Consider the following 23,605-nt stretch of genomic DNA (forward strand, 5'->3'; position numbering starts at 1 on the left):
ACACACACACACCATTGTCTCACAACCAGTACAAATGCAATCACTCTGCCTCCGCAGTTTTTTAAGATCCCCAGTTCCCAATGATTCCAGGAATAGAAAGACGAGGAGTACCCAAAGTCACATTGACCCTGTCCTGAGCTCACACTCTTTTACTCATCTTTGTGTTCCTGTCTGGTGATTCATTAAAGTATTCTATTGGTGTGTCCAGGCCTTGGTGTCTATCTTGATAATATCGGGTGTTGAATTGAAGTGGAGCTATGTGTTATATCAACCAGATTAGTAAAACACAGTGTCTTCTCAATGACTTATCTGGATAAATAATTACAATAGAATATAATCTTATGATTAGAAAATGATCTGGTTGTGCTGTTTGTCCCACAGGCATACCCTTACAAGAAGAACCTGGTGTGGAAGGAGGCGAGGGTGGACATTCCTCCTCTTATACGTGGACTGGCCTGGGCTGCTCTCCTGGGAGTCGAGGTAGGACAAACTGATAACCATAGAGAGAAATGCATTGTTTTGTTTGTAGAGATAAATAAAGCTGGTAACCATAGAGATTATGGACTTGATTTACTGCTGATTTTCATTTAATACTGTGCCATGCAATGATAATGGGAAGATATTTTGGTTGATTAGATTCCTTTTTCTCTCCAGGGGGACATTCAAGCCAAATATGACAGCATTGATAAGGATACTCCTATACCCACTGACAGACAGGTACCTGCTCTTCTGATTGTGGACTGGTTATCAGTTGATGGGCAAATGTTTATTATTTTTGGCACTTTTATAATTTCATATTGAACAGATATATATCCATCACATGCCTTGGTTCACACACTTCTAATGTGTGTGTGTGTTTTCCTCCCAGATTGAGGTGGACATCCCTCGCTGTCACCAGTATGACGAGCTACTGTCCTCGCCACAGGGCCACAGGAAGTTCAGGCGTGTGCTCAAGGCCTGGGTGGTGTCTCACCCTGACCTGGTCTACTGGCAGGGTGAGTTTGTCTCTCTGCTGTCACAATGTGACACGTTGACTCACATCCGTGCTGTGTTGTGGTCAATAGACCACTAGGTGGCAGTCAAGTCATACATTTTCAATCTAGCCAAGTCAATTCCAGCAGTAATGTGGTTTACGGTTGTACCCTGTGTTCAGGTTTGGATTCACTTTGTGCACCATTTCTCTGGCTGAATTTCAACAATGAAGGTAAGGGTATTTGAAACCTTAAAACAGGGAGTTGTTGTTGATTTGCAGAGGTACAATGTGTATCGCTGATACTCCTCCCTTCTCTCTTCACCTCATCCTCCCCTTCGTTGTCTGCAGCCCTGGCGTACGCCTGCATGTCGGCCTTCATCCCCAAATACCTGTACAACTTCTTCCTGAAGGACAACTCCCACGTTATCCAAGGTGAGTCCCTCCATGTACAGTGATACTTGAATAACAAGCAGCCTCCATCATCCCAGTAAAACAATCTTTAATCTACGTAAACATGTCAGTGTTCAATGTGTGCCACTAATATCACCCTTTTTGTGTGATATTGACAATATACTACAGTCTCTCTGCCTTATTGCTCAAAGGAAAACTCCACCCAAACTATCGTTTGTTACATTAGTCCATTGTTGATATAGTCCCACAATGTGATCTGGGACAACAAACACACCACTTGAACTCAATGTGGAGTGTTGTTTATTGTCCCACCACAGTCTCATCTAATCTCACCAATGTTGGTCTGTCTTGGATTTGAGTGTACTTTTGTTTTGGAATAAAAATAATGAAGCTCAATTATGTTTTTTTTGTGTAGAGACCATACACGACGCAAACATCTCTTTATAGTCCTGGTACAAAATATGGACAGACAATGCCCAATCTGATGTCACAATAGCTTCTGGGTCTTGTTCAATATGGCACAACGTAGATAAATGTTTTGCAACAGACACCCTTGAGTAGCGTTCCTCAGATAGGACCACCACTGCTTTCTCGCTAGATTTGAACTCTCCCTCTGTGCTGGTTTCAGAATACCTCACCGTCTTCTCCCAGATGATCGCCTTCCACGACCCGGAGCTCAGCAACCACCTCAATGAGATCGGATTCATACCTGACGTAAGCACTGAAATGCGGTCTGGGCTGCGTCGTCCTAACGTAAAAACTGACTGGAGAAAAGTGCCGAAGGATCATAAAACTGACATGAGGGGGCTGATCGTCATATAACTGATAAGGGAACAGATGTAGTGGATGAGCTGAAAAGTGTTTATACACAGATGTCCTACAGCAGAACTGTAGGGGGGAAGTACTTAACTGGAGGGGCCCTACTGTACATCTGACAGCAGAACTGTAGGGGGGAAGTACTTAACTGGAGGGGCCCTAATGTACATCTGACAGCAGAACAGTGGTGAAGGGTACTTGTTAGAAAACCTTTCTTTCCTTCTGTGAGTTTCTAGATCGTGAAAGGTGAGGGACAATGGGGAGGATGGAGGAGAAGTCTGGAATCTGGCCCAGTCCCTGACTCCCTGGTCAGGGATAAAGAATCACTACTATCCCATCCTTCTAATAGAGTCCTGCTTGTCATTGAGAGTTTTTGTTCGTTGGCCCCTATCAGTTTTGGGCCAAGGCCAAGTTCCCTCCACTCAGAACATTTGTGATAATTTATACTGGGACTAATGACAGCCTGGCCTGCTCTAGGGTCTAATGACAGTCTGGCCTTGCCATAAGGTCGTCGAACACCCGGGCCCTCCATCCCCCGTTCAAGAACACTCACTCTCTCTTCACACCGTAGCAAGGTTAAAGGCTCTATAGGCGCTAATCAAGGCGTTATCATGCTGATGAATGTGTGTCACCTCAGTGGACCAGCCCCGGGGACCTATTCCAGAGAACGGCTGAGTCTATCAAACAGGGGCCACGGTTTTATGGTGCCCTGTTTTTAAAGATGGATGGTGGAAGTTTTTGATGTCATGTGTAACTCCGCTCCTGTAGGAAACACTGACTTTGTTTCAAGTTCACATTTATTTAACCAGCTGGGTCAGTTTAGAACCATTTCTCATTTACAATGACAACCTGAAACCATGAAACCACAGACCATATAGCAGTGAAACCATGGTGATTAGAAGATGTGGCTGTCCCTGTCTGAAAACACTTATTGCGGGGAGAAAATAAGAACAATTCGATGTTTCACTGGTTTTCCTGTGGGTGTTTTACAGGTTCCTTTAGGGAGATAAAGGATGTGGCACATTAAAACAATTAAAGAACCAACTTTTGTTTTGTCCACATCTACATAGCGATTTCAACAAAAGCATTCGTTATCCTGCTACAAAGCATTACGTTGAGCATCTTTCTTATAATAGTTGTTCCTTTGTCGTCAAGCAACGAGGCTGGTGGACATTGTCTTCCGTGCCGCCTCTTCAGAGGTTAACCGAGTGCGTGGTTGTCTAATGATGTCATCTCGACACTTGTGAACCGCTGTTTTATTTGTATTTAAGTTCCCTTTCAAAGGCGGAGGATTGAAACGTTATTTTCCCAGTCTGGTCGGGGATTATGATATTTGAACTCCGTGTGTTGATCCAGCTTTTAATGTTTGAAGTCTTATCCAAACCATAAATAATGAACTTCTGAAGTCCGGAGGGTGTGGAGAGATGGAGGGATTTCACGAGTGTTGTTCTATCAAAGTAATACATTCTTACAGAGGCTATAAAAAGCCCAAATGTTAGGCTACCCAGTAACCACCACATAAACCCTCTGTTTGATTTCCCCTGTATACGTGTCAAAGTAGTGTGCTGTGGTGGTTGTACAATAACTGACCTTGTTATATAATACTACATTGTCAAATACACGTAAGTCACCAGCCCAGTGTACTGTATCTGTCTCCTCCTGTAATGCTTCAAGCCATAGGACCACCATTGCCATGCTGCACGTAGGCTAGACTCCCCGGCCCGCGTGTTCAATTTAGGCTGTTTTCAATTTGGCCACATATAATCTGGCCTCCCTTCCCTCCCTCCCCTGGCTGCCATTCACACCTTTCTACCACAACTAATCCCATGAGGCCTGGCCAGGTCTCTGTGGAGGAGACTGATGAAATTGAGTCCGAGGCTCTGAGTAACTCATTACCCTTGGGTATGGAGGGGGTCTGCCAGCTCCAGGAAGGCAGCCTACCAGCCCCGCTTAGCGGTTTCCTCATCTATTCAATTAACCAGCTGAAATCAATTCCATTGCAATATCCCCCCCCCCCCCCAAAAAAAAATAATAAACTAACCCTGGAACAGGTGGTTGTTTGTCTGTGGAGGGTGTGTGTGTGGGAAGAGGGAAGGATAGAGAGGGGGAAAGGGAGAGAGCGAGATTTCATTGTTAGCCATTTCTAACTCTGACTTCAAGTACTCAGCAGTTTGTCCTTATTGCCACCTCTCTCTCACACACACACACACACACACACACACACACACACACACACACACACACACACACACAGGCTATGCAAACTTAGCAGACATCAGATCAGACAAAGTTTGTGTGGCTGAATTACAAAATGTCTTCTGAAAAAGTTAAATCGCTGTCCCTTAAAGAATACTACTGTAATGCGTAGAACAGAGTAGAAATGCATGACTTTATTTCATTGACTAGATCCTCTCTCTCTCACCTTGCAGCTCTATGCCATTCCGTGGTTCCTCACCATGTTCACACGTAAGTTGACCTTCTTTATTATTATCAATGTGCTCGTGTGCGTATTCTATAGGCCTTGGCACGGTGTGGGGTCAGCAGCATTTGGAACTCATAACAGAGCAGTTTGGAAAGGTCAAAGCCTCCAGTACGGTAAGGATTAGTTTCTTTTGACAGTAGTGTGACCTTTATAACCAACCCTATTAGATAATGTCTCTAGTCTACTGGGTTTACATTATACCACAGAAACTGCTGCCATGAAGGCTATTCTATTCTAATCTACTCGAATCTATTCTACTCTTCTAGTCTACTCTATTATAATGCTCTACGTTCTATGCTGGTCTATTACTTCTGTGGCAATATCTTCCTATAAAATGTATATGGCCACGTAAAGAGTGGACATCATTTATGCGGCCACGTAAAGACTGGACATGGTTTTGGTCTACTGGCGGAATACCATTTGGAATTCAGCCAACAAGACAATCACATGATTGTGGCTAGTCATTAACTGAAGTGGCCTCTGGAAGTGTTATTTTCCTGCTCAGGATGTCCAGTTCTGTATCATGCAGTAGGTGAACAGCGGGTGGCAGCGTTATGCTTGATCCTATTGTCGCCAAGGAATAGCAGACTGAAACACTACTGTTAGGACATGAATAGTAGTATTATAATATCTATTTCATATTACTTTAATCTGAGTTGGAGTTTGATAAGAAGATCCAGTGTTTTTCCTATTTTAATTTTGGGACATAAAAATACACTATCAGTAATCTGAGCAGATAGCAGACACTTGGGCAGGGGCCAGAAAGACATGCACAGTTTATTAGGTACACCCATCTCGTACAGGGTTGGATCCCCCCTTTTCCTCCAGGCTGAATTCTTCAGGGCATTCTACAAGGGCATTCTACAAGGTTTTGGAAATGTTCCACAGGGATGTTGGTCCATGATGACGCGATGCTTCACGCAGTTGCTGCAGATTGGACAGCGGTACATTCATGCTGCGAACAGCCCAGTCCATCTCATCCCAAAGATGATATATTGGGTTGAGGTTTGGGGACTGCGCAGGCCACTCAAGTAAACTGAAGTCGCTGTCATGCTCCAGGCAATGTTTTTCCATTCAATTGTCCGGTGTTGGTGATCATGTGCCCACTAGATCCGCTTCTTCTTGTTTGTAGCTGATAGCGGTGGAACCCGGTTCTGGTCGTCTGCTGTAATAGCCTATCCGTGACAAGGATCGACGAGTTGTGCGTTCCGGGATGCCGTTCTACACACCACTGTTGTACTGCGCTGTTATTTGTCTGTTGGTGGCCCACCTGTTACCTTGTACGATTCTTGCCATTCTCCTTCGACCTCTCTCATCAATGAGCTGTTCTCGTCCACAGGACTACCTCTGACTGGATGTTTGTTTGTCGCGCCATTCTCTGTAAATTCTAGACACTGTTGTGCGTGAAAAGCCCAGGAGGGCGACTATTTCTGAGATACTGGATCCGGCGCACCTAGCACCGTTGATCATACCACGCTCAAAGTCTAACGTTCACTCGAACAGTAACTGAATGCCTTGATGCCTGTCTGCCTGCTTTATAGCAGACCATGGCCACGTGACTCACTGACTGTAGGAGCGATCCATTTTGGTGAATGTGGTGGTGTACCTAATAAACTGAGTCTAAGTGTACAGTGCATTCGGAAAGTATTCAAACCACCTGACTTTTTCCACATTTTGTTACGTTATAGCCTAAATGGAAATACCTTATTTGCATAAGTATTCAGACCCTTTGCTATAAGACTTGCAATTGAGCTTTGGTGCATCCTGTTTCCATTTCTACAACTTGATTTGGAGTCCACTTGTGGTAAATTCAATTGATTGGGCATGATTTGGAAAGGCGCACACACCTGTCTATATAAGGTCCCACAGTTGACAGTGCATGTCAGAGCAAAAACAAAGGCATGAGGTCGAAGGAATTGTTCATAGAGCTCCGAGATAGGATTGTGTCAAGGCATAGATCTGGGGAAGGGTACCAGCATTGAAGGTCCCCAAGAACACAGTGGCCTCCATCATTCTTAAATGGAAGAATTTTGGAACAACCAAACAATTGAACAATTGGGGGAGAACAGCGCTTCAGAGTTCCTCTGTGGAGATGGGAGAACCTTCCAGAAGGACAACCATCTCTGCCTCACTCCACGAATCAGGCCTTTATGGTAGGGTGGCCAGACGGATGCCACTCCTCCAGTAAAAAGCATATGACAGACCACTTTAAGTTTGCCAAAAAAGCACCTAAAAGACTCTGACCATGAGAAACAAGATTCTCTGGTCTGATGAAACCAAGATTGAACTCTTTGGCCTGAATGCCAAGCGTCACGTCTGGAGGAAACCTGGCATCATCGCTACGGTGAAGAATGGTGGTGGCGGCGGCATGCTGTGGGGATGTTTTTCAGCGGCAGGGACTGGGAGACTAGTCCGGATCGAGGGAAAGATGAACGTAGCAAAGTACAGAGAGATCCTTGATGAAAACCTGCTCCAGAGCGCTCAGGATCTCAGACTGAGACGACCCTAAGCACACAGCCAAGACAACGCAGGAGTGGCTTCGGGACAAGTCTCTGACAAGCCTGGACTTGAACAGGATCGAACATCTCTGGAGAGACCTGAAAATAGCTGTGCAGCGACGCTCCCCATCCTACCAGACAGAGCTTGAGAGGAGCTGCAGAGAAGAATGGGAGAAACTCCCCAAGTACAGGTGTACCAATCTTATAGCGTCATACCCAAGAAGACTCGAGGCTGTTATCGCTGCCAAAACAGCTTCAAAAAAGTACTGAATAAAGGGTCTGAATACTTATGTAAATATAATATTTGCATTTTTTTTATACATTTGCAAAAATGCAATGGGGGTATTGTGTCTAGATTTGATGAGGGGGAAAAACGGTTTAGTCCATTTTAGATTAAGGCTGTAACGTAACGAAATGTGTAAAAGATGAAGGGGTCTGAACCCGAATGCACTGTATGTTTTCCATTCATTGTAAATCCTACAATACACACACACACTTAAGAATTCTAAGAGATACACACACACACACACTTAAGAATTCTAAGAGATACACACACTTGAGAATTCTAAGAGATACACACACATTTGAGAATTATCAAGCATGCACACCCACGTACACATGGCTCCCAGGGGCTCTGAGTGTGAGGCCTGCCCTCCATCCTTCCCAAACCAGCGTGAGTCCCTCGCCCCTCTCCTCCATCCTACTTCCTGACTGCTAATGCACCCAGCCGAGGAGAGTGTCGGAGGTCCATCTCCCTGCCTCCACACACACACACTCTGCCCGTCACTCACACCCACCGGCTGCTCAGTGGACTGTTAATGTGCTGAAGAGTCTCAGCTTAACTCCCAGTCCTTCCACTCCTCTCCACCACTCCTCTCCACCACTCCTCTCTATCCAGTCCTCCCACTTCTCTCCCGGTCCTCTCCATCCAGTCCTCCCTCTTCTCTCCCGGTCCTCTCCATCCAGTCCTCCCTCTTCTCTCCCGGTCCTCTCCATCCAGTCCTCCCTCTTCTCTCCCGGTCCTCTCCATCCAGTCCTCCCTCTTCTCTCCCGGTCCTCTCCATCCAGTCCTACATCTCACACATGCATTCTTCCTAGTATCCACTTCTAGGTATTGGTTATGACATTAACAGGTGGATGTTGTTTTGATCCAATGTACTGTATGTGTGAGAGCCTCTTAGGAACAGGTAGAGGACATTAGATCAGCTAAATGGAATAAAAATAAAGCGGGATGGTACAGGATGCGGTTGTATTTGGAGTAACATAACCAAGACCTGTACAGTAGGTTTCCCATTCCACACAGGTCAATGGCCAACAGCTCTGTGATGTCCTGCAGTATTAGTGTGACAAACCGCTATGTGATGTCCCGCACTATTAGTGCAGTATTAGTGTGTCCATCACTCCATATATGGGCCTTCTTGGAAACTATTGGACAGCCAGACACTTAGTCCCCCTTCAGCCCATACTGTATGCAGCCTTAGGAAATGTAAAGTGCTTAGAGTTTGAGAAAACCTGAAAAAGCACTTATAGCTGCAATGTTTTTACTTTTTTTTACTGCTACTAAGGTTGTACTTGCAATTACTATTTGTTAAATGAACCTTGTAATGCACTTTTCTGTCTCTGGTTAAGAGCATCTGCCAAATGGCTGAATTATAAATCATTATCTTCTTTTCTCCCTGGGTACCCTCTTAACGATCCGTATATCCTTCTACCTTTCCTCCTCTTTCTAATCCCTCTCCTCACCCTCCCTCCCCATCTCCTCGCCCTCCCTCCTCCTCTCCTCGCACCCTCCTCCTCACCCTCCTCACCCTCCCTCCTCACCCTCCCTCCTCGCCCTCCCTCCTCCTCACCCTCTCCTCGCTCGCCCTCCCTCCTCCTCTCCTCCCTCGCTCTCCCTTCTGCTTCTGCATGTCTTTAATGGACTAGGTTGGTGTATTGTAAAAGCACTTTGTGACAACTGGTGATGTAGAAAAGGCTTTATAAATACATTTGCTTGATTGATGGATCTCTTCCTCTACAGACGTCTTCCCCCTTCACAAGATCTTCCACCTGTGGGACACCCTGCTCCTGGGGAACAGCTCCTTCCCCTTCTGCATCGGCGTGGCCATCCTGCAGCAGCTCCGAGACCGCCTGCTGGCCAACGGCTTTAACGAGTGCATCCTCCTGTTCTCCGACCTGCCAGGTAAGAGAGGGGTAGGGAGGGTGAGCGGGAGAGAGGGAGGGGGCAAAGACCAGTGGTGATATCCCTAGGACCATGCCTCAGGACTACCTGGCATGATGACTCCTTGCTGTCCCCAGTCCACCTGGCTGTGCTGCTGCTCCTGTTTCAACTGTTCTGCCTGCGGCTATGGAATCCTGACCTGTTCACCGGACGTGCCACCTGTCCCAGACCTATTATTTGAACATGCTGGTCATTTATGAACATTTGAACATCTTGGCCATGTTCTGTTATAATCTCCACCCGGCACAGCCAGAAGAGGACTGGCCACCCCTCATAGCCTGGTTCCTCTCTAGGTTTCTTCCTAGGGAGTTTTTCCTAGCCAACTTGTTTCAACAAGTTGAAACAAGTTGTTTCAACACCTGCATTGCTTGCTGTTTGGGGTTTTTAGGCTGGGTTTCTGTACAGCTCTTTGAGATATCAGCTGATGTACGAAGGGCTATATAAATACATTTGATTTGATAGGAAATCAATCCCTTTTTTAGGTTGCATCCTCAATGGCTCCCTATTCCCTATAGAGTGCACTACTTTTGACTGGAGACCTTTTTATAATGCACTGCTTTTGATTGCAGGTAATCCAATCCCTATTTAGTGCAAAGTAGTCCACTATATAGGGAAAAGGCTTCCATTTTGGACACACTGTTAGTTTCCCTCCACTCCCTAATTGTTTGATTTGATTCATGTGTAGTGAACAGGGCCAGTGCTGTACCTCCTGGATGTGTAGATGTAGTTGTCTTTATTGATGTGTTGAATGCTAGATGTCCTGTTGGTCCTCCAGGAGGGCTGATGTGACTTCCTGTTACGGAAGTGGCACCATCTTACAGGAACCACTTAATGAGCCCGCTTGAAACGGACCGCTTTTTAAAAATATTCACACAACCCTTCAAAAGCCCTCCAAAAATAAGAAGTGCGCCGTACGCACTCAGACACTGCAGGTTGGGGAACGATGACACTTTTTAAGATAGTTCAGAAAGAAAATACTATTTGAGTACCGCTCTCCTTCCTTGCATCTGGGTCTCTGACTGTGCCTTGCTTTACTTTTAATGATGTCGTGGCTCCCCAAAGGGCTAATGTGTGTGACTGATGTCTTCCAGCCTAGTGAATGATATCCCTGTAGGGAGATGCTGTGAGGTCCTCTGCTGAGAGACACTCACGCCTTTGTGTTTGATAAGCGTTTCACGCTGTGCTCGGCAGCTGTCGGAAGACTCGCCCGCTGAGAGAGTCATTTGGGAACGTGTAGACTGCTGGCCGCAGGATAACCACGTGGCGTCCAGCGCTCAAAATCTTCCCGCCTCTGGTGTCGGAGAGGACATGACTCGTCATCCTGATGGATCTCTGTCGAGTCGAGGGGGTTTCGTCCATTTGGGCTCGGCGTCATTTATAGTGATGAGGCGAGTGTCAGGGTATTACCTGGAGCCTTCAGAGATGCCTTGTGGCGTTAATTCTGTCTAGGCCACAATGGCAGGGTTACTCCCCAAAACAGACAGATGGGGGGGGGGGGGGGTAAATACATGTTGCCATGGTAGTAGAGGCTAGGTAACCAAGCTGTCTCGAGCATGCCACTAGAGCACTGAAGCTTAACACCCAAAGGTAGAGTTGTGTGTTGTGAAACGCTGTCCTGGTGTGAAGTAAGTTTGTAGTCTAGCTGTGAAAAGAAAGGAAAATAACCTGAGAGGGAAGAAAACGGCAGAGTGACCGGATTTGATCTTCCTTGTTTGGTCTTGTGTCCATTACAGTAGATCAGTGTCCTCGGTTCAACCCCCAGCCCTGATTTATGACACATTTCAAGTGGCTGTGGATTTCAGCTTATGGGTCCTCATTTGGCCTCTCATTACAGAAGTGTGTATTGCTTTCTGAGTGTCTGTCAGCGAGGGGGAAAAAGTAATTTCGGGGGCACAAATTGTTCAGGGAGAATTTATTAACTGGGCTGCACGGTTCCTAAGCTTGTCTGAGAGTGTGGTGTGCAGTGTGTGAAACCGTCAGATCTCAGGACATTAGGGACAAGGGTAGCATTCCTACAGAGCATGACCATACAGATTCACTTAAAGAGGAACACACACGCTGGCACTGGATCTTAGACGGGACTGTGCTTTAACCCTGTGAAGAAGCCCCGCCTCCTTCGAAATACAATCTATTCATTCTATTTCTATACTTCCTCCAACCCGACAGTTTTGAGATGCACTGGCATATGACAATGTCATGTTTGCTGATGTTGACGTGATTTATGCAGAAGCATTGGGGGACTGCTAATCTTCTGTCTCTTCTTTCTATGCAAGGCTTCCCTTCTGAGTTCCTCCCAGTTTTGGGATTTTGGGTGAGTGGAGGAATTTCAGGACTAGACTTTGACGGGTCAGTTGGCAAGAAAAAGTCGATTTTTAATGCAACTTTGAGCGTAGTAGTAGTTTGAGCAACCCCTCTTTCTTATCCCTCCCTCTCTCCTTGCCCTCCCTCTCTCCTCGCCCTCCCTCCCCCCTGTCTTCTACCTGCCTCTCCCATCAGTGCCCCACTGCAAAGTATCAGCCAAGTATCAGTGACAGAAAATCCAGGGGCCAGCAGCATCCATAATGAATGTATCTCACAGAGCTCTCAACGCCCGGGGGATATCTCCGTCAGTTTCCCTTAAACCCCATTGCCAAACTGAAACGGCGATTACCCCGTTTGGCTGAGAGGCGGGTGACATTAAAGTTTAAATAACAGTTGTGAGACGGCAGAGGTTTTCATGCCAAAGGGGACGTTAGGGTAGTCTTACTCCGGATGGCTGACTGGCTGCTTCCAGTTGTTCTGTCTGTCTCTCTCTTTCTCTCTCTTATTTATATATATATATATATACTGCTACACTTCACTGTGTTTTATTGGTCCAGCAGGCACGTGATGAGCAAAAACAGGGGAAAGGAGAGGGCTCCTTATAAAGGTAAAATATGTTCGCCCTGGAGGAGTGTGAGAGCACAGCTGTCAGCTTCAGTATTACTACTGGTAACACCTGGGCCCATAGGACATCACTCACCAACCTTTAGATCTGTACTGACACTTCAAAACTAAGACCCGTTCACTCACACCTATTACCAGGAACAACCCACTAAATGACTAGTTCTCTCCCTGTTGTAATGGGTGAGACTTGATACTAGGGTTAACGGTACCACAACACTTTGTTGTCACAAAGTGCTTTACAGGTATGAAGGGGTTAGTGGGTTCAGTGCTAGTTTGGTAACCTCCAGTGGTTTGGTTGCTGGGTCAACTCCCAGTTTTAGATTTAGTATGCTGGCGTTGTAGCGCTCATCATTTAGTGTTGAGACACGTGGTGCATATTATGGCTGAAAACACTGATCTCTCTCGCTCTCTCGCTCTCTCGCTCTCTCGCTCTCTCGCTCTCTCTCGCTCTCTCTCGCTCTCTCTCTCAAAAAATGTGATATAGTAGTCTACAGTACTACTGCCAAGAGAGCTGCAGGAGTTATGACATGTTTTTGTTGGTTATGTTGTGCCTAGGGGGGCATATGGGGGAGGGAATGCTGTCCCTTGCAGGCAGGTGTTTGTCCCTCTCTGTGCTGAGGGTGTCAGGATCTTGCCCGGTTCTGGCATTTAGGTCGCCACAGACTAGTACGTGGGCCTGGAAATGATTGATTTCCTCCTCCCGGATGGAGAAGCTGTCTTCATTGAAGTATAGGGATATAAGTAGCACACAGGAGGACATTTTTCTCTGTTGAGATCATTTCCTTTTGAATTTCTAGCCAAATGTAAAGTGTTCCTGTTTTGATTAATTTAATAGAGTGAGTTAGGTCTGCTCTATACCGAGTTAGCATACCCCCTGAGTCCCTTCCCTGTTTCACACCTGGTAGTTTGGTGGATGGGACTATCAGCTCTCTGTAACCTAGAGGGCAACCAGTGGGTCCATCTCCTCTATACCATGGTTCTTGTAGGATGACAATGTCTGTATTTCCGATTTCTTTGATGAAGTCCAGGTTCCTGCTCTTTAGGCCAAAGGCAGATGACCTCAGAGTATCTTGCTGGTCTGGGCGGGGTGTCTATTGATCTATTGCTCCTGTGTGAAGTGTTGGGGCTGCGTTTGAGAGCTATGTCCTTTAGGGTCCGGGCGAAGATGGGCACTGCTGCCTTGTATAGGTGGACCTGGTCATAATGTCTCTTCTAGTCCAGGGTGGACCTGGTCATAAAGACTGTTCTAGTCCAGGGTGGACCTGGTCATAAAGACTGTTATAGTCCAGGGTGTACCTGGTCATAAAGACTGTTCTAGTCCAGGGTGGACCTGGTCATAAAGACTGTTCTAGTCCAGGGTGGACCTGGTCATAGAGGCTGTTCTAGTGCAGGGTGGACCTGGTCATAAATACTGTTCTAGTCCAGGGTGGACCTGGTCGTAAAGACTGTTCTAGTCCAGGGTGGACCTGGTCATAAAGACTGTTCTAGTCCAGGGTGGACCTGGTCATAAAGACTGTTCTAGTCCAGGGTGGACCTGGTCGTAAAGACTGTTCTAGTCCAGGGTGGACCTGGTCATAATGTATCTTCTAGTCCAGGGTGGACCTGGTCATAAAGACTGTTCTAGTCCAGGGTGGACCTGGTCATAAAGACTGTTCTAGTCCAGGGTGGACCTGGTCATAGAGGCTGTTCTAGTCCAGGGTGGACCTGGTCATTAAGGCTGTTCAAGTCCAGGGTGGACCTGGTCATTAAGGCTGTTCAAGTCCAGGGTGGACCTGGTCATAGAGGCTGTTCTAGTCCAGGGTGGACCTGGTCATAAAGACTGTTCTAGTCCAGGGTGGACCTGGTCATAAAGACTGTTCTAGTCCAGGGTGGACCTGGTCATAAAGACTGTTCTAGTCCAGGGTGGACCTGGTCATAGAGGCTGTTCTAGTCCAGGGTGGACCTGGTCATTAAGGCTGTTCAAGTCCAGGGTGGACCTGGTCATTGAGGCTGTTCTAGTCCAGGGTGGACCTGGTCATAAAGACTGTTCTAGTCCAGGGTGGAGTGGTGAGCCAGGAAAACGTTTGGTTTTGAGCCACAGTCACAGAACATACTTGCGTTTATCAGCTGTATGGTAGCAGGGTGGAGAGAACCACTTGTGTGTTGGAGAAAGTAGAAGAAGCTTTTTCAATCACCCTTTCCTGTTGTGCTCTCCGGTCGTTTGTGCCTGTGTGTATTATTATGTGGCAGGGTGACCCTAGTTGGTCCTCAGACAGAAGGTCTAGGGCGCGCTGGGTTTTTGGACACCAGAGTGTAGACACTGTGTTTGGGGAAAAAGTTTATTTTCTTGTATGTATTTCATGTTTGTACTCCTTATGGATTCAATCTATGTCTTGTGCATGTCCTCAGTGGGTGTGGGGGGGTTGTCAGAAGGGCCATCAGGGTGGCTGACGGGGGTGGGGGGGGCTCAGAGGGAGTGAGATCCCATGGGCTTGGGGTTCTTCATTTGTCTGTCCCGCTGTGATTTCGATGCTATGGTCAGGGGTGGACTGTTCTGCCATGGTGTCGAGACTTTTGTCCAGTGCTGAGGTGGGCTGTTCTGCTGGCTTCTCTGTGGGGGTGGCCACCTCTCTAGTAGTTTGTTCTCTGTCACACGCCATCCCCTCACCCTCCTCTCCAGCAGTCTCATCCTCTAGTGCTCTGTTCTTCACCATCTCCTGCTCTTTGTCCTGTTGATGTTGTCTCACTACAGTCCAGAGTGCAGATATGTCTCTCTCCACCTCCAGGTCTGGTTAAGGGGGTGTTGTTGTGCTGGACTGTTGTCTGGGTCTGTGCTGACTTCTCTGCCTCTCTCTCTCTGTGTGTCTGTCAGGCAGTGAAGGATTGATATCCTCTTACTTGTGTAGCCCCAGATTCCTTTTGATTAATTGTGTACTTGTGTTTTAGCGGCTTGTAGCTACGAGATTCATGTGTACACCTCAAATAAAACCGTCTGTGTTGCAGTAGGAACCAAAAACACACTACCTCTCCATCAGCATGCAGACAGGCAGTTTTGGTATCCTTATACACATGCCTTACTACATACAAACCAGCTTTTCATGTGCAAGTTGTCATCGTCTGGCTCTCAGCCAAGTACTGTAAACTTCAGAGCAGCGTGTTTAATTTATCTTTCATCAACCAGTCAATTACCCTAGCTGTTTTCTCTTCCCTCAGGTGATGCTATTAATTGTATTTATTCAGTGCCTAGGCTGCCAAGCCAGTTCTGGTTATGACCTTTTACAGACTGCACTACAACATCATGCCTCACGGTCACTATATATTTGACAGAAAGTTTGTCTCTAACACACACACACACACACACACACACACACACACACACACACACACTGCCATGGAGTGCCCAGCCGCACGCTGGGGCTTGTTAAACCGGTTGTCAATCTCTCCTCAAGTATTAGGCTAGCCTCTGTTTGCTGGAGGTGTGTGTGTGATTGCATGCAATATTCATGACCCTGGGCACTACGACATCATGCCTGACAGTCACTATGTAAGCCTGATAGATAATGTATTAAGCAATAGCTTTTTCATGACTGTAGATTCAAATATTGTAGATGGTTGAATGAAGGGGTATTTCAGACTGGTTAAAATGTTTTGTAGTTGTTTATTTTTGTGATGGGGAAAGAAGCACCTCTTGGATTCTCTCTCTCTCGCTCTCTCTTTGTCTCTGAGCGTTGGAATAAAGGTGAATAGTCAAGATAAAGTTACAAGCGAGCGGGCTCTTAAATGATCCGGACACTCTCTTCTCCTCTTTTCCCTCCATAGACGGTGAATGGTGCCAGGGTCATTCATTCTCACCGTGACAAGACTATTACAGTTAATACCAGGGGAGGACAGTTCCCAGAGTGCTTAGAGGGAGGTGGTGCACGCCCACCGTCATAAGGTTCTCTTGGTCATGCAGATCGAGCCCAGATCTCTGTCTGAACGACGTCTCTCAAAGTAAAACTGTCAAGGGACACGTTAAGGATGTGCCATATGCCTCTATTGCGCCCCTCGAGTGACGCTCAGTCTCTGATCTCTGACCCTGATAGCTCTTCTCCTCCTCCGCCAAATCGTTTGGCAAACTGTTAAACAAAAGTCGACCACCATGAGAGCATGGCGTTATCTTTTGTGTCATTCATTTCGGAGGCAAGATTAGAAGGCAGGAATTCGCTACTGAAATTCAAAGATTGGGAGTTAAAATTGAATTGAATGATGAACCAAAGCGAGGCAGGACTAAGCACGCTAAGTAAACCGAGGCAGGCACAGTAAGCTTCTTTTCGCCCTGTGAGCGTTCTAGAACGCAACGTCTCAACCTGCTGATTTTGTCCCCTCTTTGTTCCTCTGTTAGTTCAACATGTTGCCTTTTTAAAGTCATCTGTAACTTTTTCTTGTTTGGAAACTTGCCAACACACAAACACACACGTCACAATGGCTGGCTTGGCAGCAGGTAAGGCCCTGTCTTGGGTGTACTGATGATGTGGCAGCATTTGCCTTCACGCAACATTAGCATCCGCCTCAATGAGGAGCACAGCTCACAGGCCTGATGAGCTGTAGTTCTAGACATGTAGCTAGGAGTAATACAACCCCCAAGAGCTGCCAGACCACTTCAGACCACTTCTCAGACAGGAAGTCGAATGTTTGGATAGACTGATGCAGTGAGGATCAAAGGGTTGCATAGGAAGTGGATTGGATAGGGTTGCTTTATGGGTTTTGTGTTATGAATGTCACTGTGTGTGTGTGTGCGTGTACCATTCTAATCAGAATGGCCCGAGAGGCTACAGTACAGCTCCGTCAATCAATTTGCATTTTAAATGTAATCAAAGAAAGTGCCCGGGTGCATTTTTCTTCTTCCAGTTTACAGTAGACCATCTATTTACATTCTGTAGACAAGTGTCCACATTGACATGTAGGGAGCATTTGCCAGTGATTCGGTTGTCTCCTTCCCTCCGTTGTGTTTGATTGGGGCTGTGGCACTAGTCACTACCCGATCATTCAGAGTCACATCCATCTCCCACAGGGCCGTTGACACAGACACATTTTAAAGGCACAATCTGCAATTTGTGTTTCAGCCTTAAAACATAGCCAATGGAGTAGTACAGTCTCATATCTTGGGTTATGGTAGGCCAATGGAGTAGTGCTGTCTCATATATTGGGTTATGGTAGGCCAATTGAGTAGTGCTGTCTCATATATTGGGTTATGGTAGGCCAATGGAGTAGTACAGTCTCATATCTTGGGTTATGGTAGGCCAATGGAGTAGTACAGTCTCATATATTGGGTTATGGTAGGCCAATGGAGTAGTACAGTCTCATATCTTGGGTTATGGTAGGCCAATGGAGTAGTACAGTCTCATATCTTGGGTTATGGTAGGCCAATGGAGTAGTACAGTCTCATATATTGGGTTATGGTAGGCCAATGGAGTAGTACAGTCTCATATCTTGGGTTATGGTAGGCCAATGGAGTAGTACAGTCTCATATCTTGGGTTATGGTAGGCCAATGGAGTAGTACAGTCTCATATCTTGGGTTATGGTAGGCCAATGGAGTAGTACAGTCTCATATCTTGGGTTATGGTAGGCCAATGGAGTAGTGCTGTCTCATATCTTGGGTTATGGTAGGCCAATGGAGTAGTACAGTCTCATATCTTGGGTTATGGTAGGCCAATGGAGTAGTGCTGTCTCATATCTTGGGTTATGGTAGGCCAGGGCAGGACAGTTGTACTTAGACATGCATTAAGTTATATTCTTCATGAATCAAGGGGTATTTAATCAAAATGGCCATTGACTAGAAGAGGCCATATCCCAGACTGCCTTTTTAATAGGGTTCCATATCCCCATTACCTAGCTAGCAGTTGCCAGAGTCCCTCCAGTCCAACAGTTGATTTGTAGCCCTGACTGTGTCAGATCCCCCCTCATTCAATCAACCGCCACATAATCAACTGAATCAAATCACATCTGTCTGACAAAGTGTATCTCTAACACACACACACACACACACACACACACACACACACACACACACACTGCCATGGAATGCCCAGCTGCCTGTCTGTCGGTCTCTGTGTCTGTCTCTGTCTGCCTGCCTGCTTGGCTGGAGAGGAATCTGACTACCAGGGTTTCACTGGAATGACCTCCTGTCTGTAACCATATATTTGTAAGGTCCTGTACACTGAGAGCATACCGCCCCTCTACCATAGCCTGTCCTGACAAACCCTCACCCCCCGTTCCTGGAATAAAGATCCATCTCATATTTGATTTTGTCTGGGTTGGTGGCAGGCCATGCCAAAAGCTCTCATTAGCCACATGTTTCATTAGCACAGAAAAAGGGGGCAGTGAAATAGAGAACAAAATGAAGAATGTTTTCCTTCCTCTTTCCAGAGATTGACATTGAGCGCTGCGTCCGGGAATCCATCAACCTGTTCTGCTGGACTCCCAAGAGCGCCACTTACCGCCAGCACGCCCAGCCTCCCAAGGCCCAGGGAGACAGCAGCACCAACGGCTTCGGCAAGGCGGCCAACTACTACTCCTCAGACTACCAGGACATGCCCAAGACGGACCTGGTGAGTACTCCTCCATCATCACATACGACTCACACACAGATATGGACACTTTCACTCACACACAGATATGGACACTTTCACTCACACACAGATATGGACACTTTCACTCACACACAGATATGGACACTTTCACTCACACACAGATATGGACACTTTCACTCACACACAGATATGGACACTTTCACTCACACACAGATATGGACACTTTCACTCACACACAGATATGGACACTTTCACTCACACACAGATATGGACACTTTCACTCACACACAGATTTGGACACTTTCACTCACACACAGATATTTGGACACTTTCACTCACACACAGATATGGACACTTTCACTCACACACAGATATGGACACTTTCACTCACACACAGATATATGGACACTTTCACTCACACACAGATTTGGACACTTTCACTCACACACAGATATATGGACACTTTCACTCACACACAGATATATGGACACTTTCACTCACACAGATATATGGACACTTTCACTCACACACAGATATATGGACACTTTCACTCACACACAGATATATGTACTCGCATTCACGCATAGCCAAACTCATACACCTCACACACACACACACACACACACACACACGTTGGTTTTATTATCCTAACCTGAACCCTAAACCTAAATCTGAGTCATGAACCTGAACCCTAATTGTAACCCTAAAATAGCCCTTTTCCTTTTGGGGACTGGCAAAATGTCAGTTATTGTTATAATAATTTACATGATTTACTACCCTTGTGAGTACTTTTGAAATAAACACACACACACGTACAGGCACACCATTTAACTCTATTCTAGCTCCTTCATGCCCAGACAGGCCTTGCTGTAAGGCAGTGGGCCCTATTTAACCTGTTTGCAGCTACCTCAATCCACCCATCTCGCCATGAGTTTACTTGTGTTCCCACTCAGACATGAGTTGTCCTAGGCCCCATGATTGAGCGGTGATGTCATAGATAAAATGTGCCTCTTGTGTGGTTTTCACACCCTAATGAAATCTTACGCCACCTGTCTATTGGTTGCTCTCGGTGACATCTAGTCAAATGTAGACCGCCTCATTCTCAGACAGACAGCACTACAGTGCACATGTAATGGAGATGGGGGACATTGAGGGTCAGTGAGAACTCTAGACCCAAAATGGCCGCTGTATTGCTGTATTAATTCCTTCCGGAATCAGTCAATGTTTTTCCAGTTGCTCAATCTTTCATATATTATTAATTGGAGGTTTCCATTTTCCGGTGGTCAGGCTGTCAGCTTTGACTGGCTGTTAATGTATGATTATTCAGAGGGATAAAACTTGACTGGCTGTTAGTTTATGATTATTCAGAGGGATAAAACTTGACTGGCTGTTAGTTTATGATTATTCAGAGGGATAAAACTTGACTGGCTGTTAATTTATGATTGTTCAGAGGGATAAAACTTGACTAGCTGTTAATTTATGATTGTTCAGAGGGATAAAACTTGACTAGCTGTTAATTTCTGATTATTCAGAGGGATAAAACTTGACTGGCTGTTAATTTCTGATTGTTCAGAGGGATAAAACTTGACTGGCTGTTAGTTTATGAATCGGTCCAAAGGGAATAAATCCTGGGTTGTAATCTGAGCCTAATGGCTGGTTAACACAGACACGAGGGGCTCAACCCTAAACCATTTAAACACGTCCAGTCTCCGGGGGCCCGATTACCACCCACAAGTATCCTGGCTAGCTTACTACTGCCCTCTTGAGAAGATTCAGACAAATTTACTAGACCGACACGATCCTCTCAATCCCTATATGACGTGAGACACGTTTGACAGAACCGAAGGTAACACATTCTAGTACCAAACCATTTTTCATGTTGTAGTATTGGGAAAAGTACCTAAGGTTCGGTTTACCGTGTAACGATAATCTGCAGTGCCCTCAAGATTCTTCCTCAGAAATCACATAAAGGCAGGGAGGAACAGGAACACAGCTGTGAAACGTCAGTCTCAGAGAGGTTGGTTTACAGCGCTAGGCTTTCTTTTGGGGGTAACAGAGGAGAACCACGAACATGCAACATAATGGCCAATCTTAGAGGGAGGCTAGAGTATTGACCTGAATCCAGTTTTTCTTATTAATACCATGTTCTAGGAATGATGGTTTTATAGCAGCTACAGAAACCATAAGGATACCAAAACCATAATGCTTCCCACTTTATTTCATATCCCTGTTTTCTACTTCTGTGTGTTCCATACATTTCAGCTTCAACGTTATAGTATATATTTTTCCTGTTTTTTTGAATTGCACATGAAATTGTTACAATTTTTAAAATACTCTCCTTCAAGATCCTAGTCTGCTTATCTGGGTTTGATCGTTTTAGTTAAATAACATCACATTTTACTCGACACCCAGAAGTTGAAAGAAACGACCACATCTGAAGATGGATTCTATCATTTCATTTCTCAATATGCGTGTTGAGTTCATATCTGTTTGGTTGACTGTATGCCCTACAGCGTGCAGTGAGTAACTTATTCAATTTCCCAAAGAACATTTCATCAAATCCGGGCGAGATGATGTTGTCATGACACCAGAGAAATGAAGTGTTTACTGTATGCCTGGACCCAGGACCCGGCTCTGCTCTGGGCCTAGCTCGAGTCTGTCTGTCAGCAAAAACACGGAGGCATTTGATTAAAAAGCATCGCTCTGCTCTGCTTGCCCCTGCTGCCAGAAAAGTTACTTCACTTTAGTTGAGAGGGACATTGGTAACTGCCGCGTGGCCATTAATGGAACATAAAAGACATTAGGGTCTGTATTTATAAAGTGCTGTTCTAGGATCATCGGGAGGACCCCCCTCGCCCGTCCATATAATCTTATTCAATATGATCTAAAAGGAATAAATGTGGGGAGGAATATCCTTCCTCCATTTCTTTGTGAAGGTTATTCCTTAATGGATTTCATGACGGCTCCTAGGTTTCAAGTTAGCCCTTTTCTGATCAGTTTCTTTACTCATGATTTTGAATTCATCTGTTCTGTCGCGACTGCAATTTACACTGAAATCCTTGATGGGGATAGTCGTTGAGAAATTATGCCAGCGTTTGTGCTAATACTGTAACTGAATGCCTGTATGTCACCATGACTATAATGGGAGTAATTGCAAATGCCTTCCGTATAGAATTACGCTGAGGGATAATTGCCATGAATGTATGGGAGTTCATATTGGGATGGCAAATCGCTGCATGGTGAATGTACAACACGGCTGTTGGCTATTCATTATCACTCGACCTCAGTCTAAGCTGGTTGTCACCATGATGGGTATTGTCGTTATAGTACTGTACATTCATGTTCTCATGCAGTTGATCATGTGAACCAATAGGGGCTATCAGGTTCCTCTGCACAGTAAACGTTGGTGAGGAAAAACAAGCTCTGGGTAGTGTTCAGTAGTGCACACCATCGCAAAGTGTTTTGCAACAGATGGTACAAATTTAAAACGTTATTGGACAAATGTGGACGGTTTCTCCCGGTTTCACACCATTTAAAAAATGCTTACTCCATACTGAACTGAGCCTGGGTCATTATATTATAATGCCATTTAGCAGATACTTTTATCCAATCAATGCGTGCACACATTTTGCATACGTGTGGTCCCGGGAATCAAACCCACTATCCTGTCATTGCCAGCACCATTGTGTATGTGTGTGTGTGTGTGTGTCTGTGTGTGTGGAGTAGATATTAAAGCTGTCTGATTATACAAATTTATGACATCTTATTCACTTCTTAATGCATTCTAGGCTTAGCTTTTAAAGAGCTTTATATTGATTGTGATCTCTTTTAGGACATCATCCAGTTACCTTATCCAAGCAACAGTTATCATCATAATGGATTGCTCTTATCAATCTTTCTCCTACTTTCTCACTGCTGATTGGATAAGGTGCTTACAGTTTGCCTGTGCTAATCCAAACTATTTGTTGTATTATTGTCAGTCTGTTTGTGTGTGTGTGTGCGTGCACGGCTGTGTGTGTGCCCGCCGGCCAATGGCTGTGTGTGTGCGCCCGCCGGCCTGTGTGTGTGTGGTCATTGTACAGCCTTTATTACCTCTTTATGGAGCCCTCCTATCAGTCATGGCTGTTTAGTGACTTCGAAGCCTCTCTCAGCCTATTGCGGACAGTCAGCACTGATGGAGGGACTGTGCGTTCCTGATGTAACTCGGGCAGTTGTTGTTGCCATCCTGTACCTGTCCTGCAGGTGTGATGCTCGGATGTACCGATCCTGTGCAGGTGTTGTTACACGTGGTCTTCCACTGCGAGGACGATCAGCTGTCCGTCCTGTCTCTCTGTAGCGTTGTCTGTCTTAGCAGTTTCACAGTACGGACATTGCAATTTATTGCCCTGGCCACATCTGCAGTACTCATGCCTCCTTGCAGCATGCCTAAGGCATGTTCACGGAGATGAGCAGGGACCCTGGGCATCTTTCTTTTGGTGTTTTTCAGAGTCAGTAGAAATGCCTCTTTAGTGTTTTAAGTTTTCATAACATTGACCTTAATTGTCTACGTGCCTCTGTAAGCTGTTAGTGTCTTAACGACCGTTCCACAGGTGCATTTTCATTTAATTGTTTATGGTTCATTGAACAAGCATGGGAAACAGTGTTTAAACCCTTTACAATGAAGATCTCTGAAATTATTTGGATTTTTCGAATTATCTTTGAATGACAGGGTCCTGAAAAAGGGACGT

At 45.7% G+C, this 23,605-nt stretch overlaps 1 protein-coding gene across 1 annotated transcript in view; it reads left to right on the top strand.

Annotated features, from left to right (window-relative positions):
- Positions 1 to 23,605, top strand: part of LOC110497318 (TBC domain-containing protein kinase-like protein) — a 61,261-nt gene that overhangs the window by 18,197 nt on the left and 19,459 nt on the right. The window contains exons 15-23 of the mRNA XM_090187800.1: positions 382 to 480; positions 655 to 717; positions 869 to 995; positions 1,154 to 1,204; positions 1,322 to 1,405; positions 2,013 to 2,098; positions 4,630 to 4,666; positions 9,201 to 9,362; positions 18,715 to 18,896. Of these exons, the coding sequence (XP_090043926.1) occupies positions 382 to 480; positions 655 to 717; positions 869 to 995; positions 1,154 to 1,204; positions 1,322 to 1,405; positions 2,013 to 2,098; positions 4,630 to 4,666; positions 9,201 to 9,362; positions 18,715 to 18,896 (891 nt within the window). The remainder of the gene's footprint in view (positions 1 to 381; positions 481 to 654; positions 718 to 868; positions 996 to 1,153; positions 1,205 to 1,321; positions 1,406 to 2,012; positions 2,099 to 4,629; positions 4,667 to 9,200; positions 9,363 to 18,714; positions 18,897 to 23,605) is intronic.

Source organism: Oncorhynchus mykiss, chromosome 10, assembly GCF_057628025.1.
Source record: "Oncorhynchus mykiss isolate SJ-2025 chromosome 10, ASM5762802v1, whole genome shotgun sequence".
Classification (NCBI taxonomy): domain Eukaryota; kingdom Metazoa; phylum Chordata; class Actinopteri; order Salmoniformes; family Salmonidae; genus Oncorhynchus; species Oncorhynchus mykiss.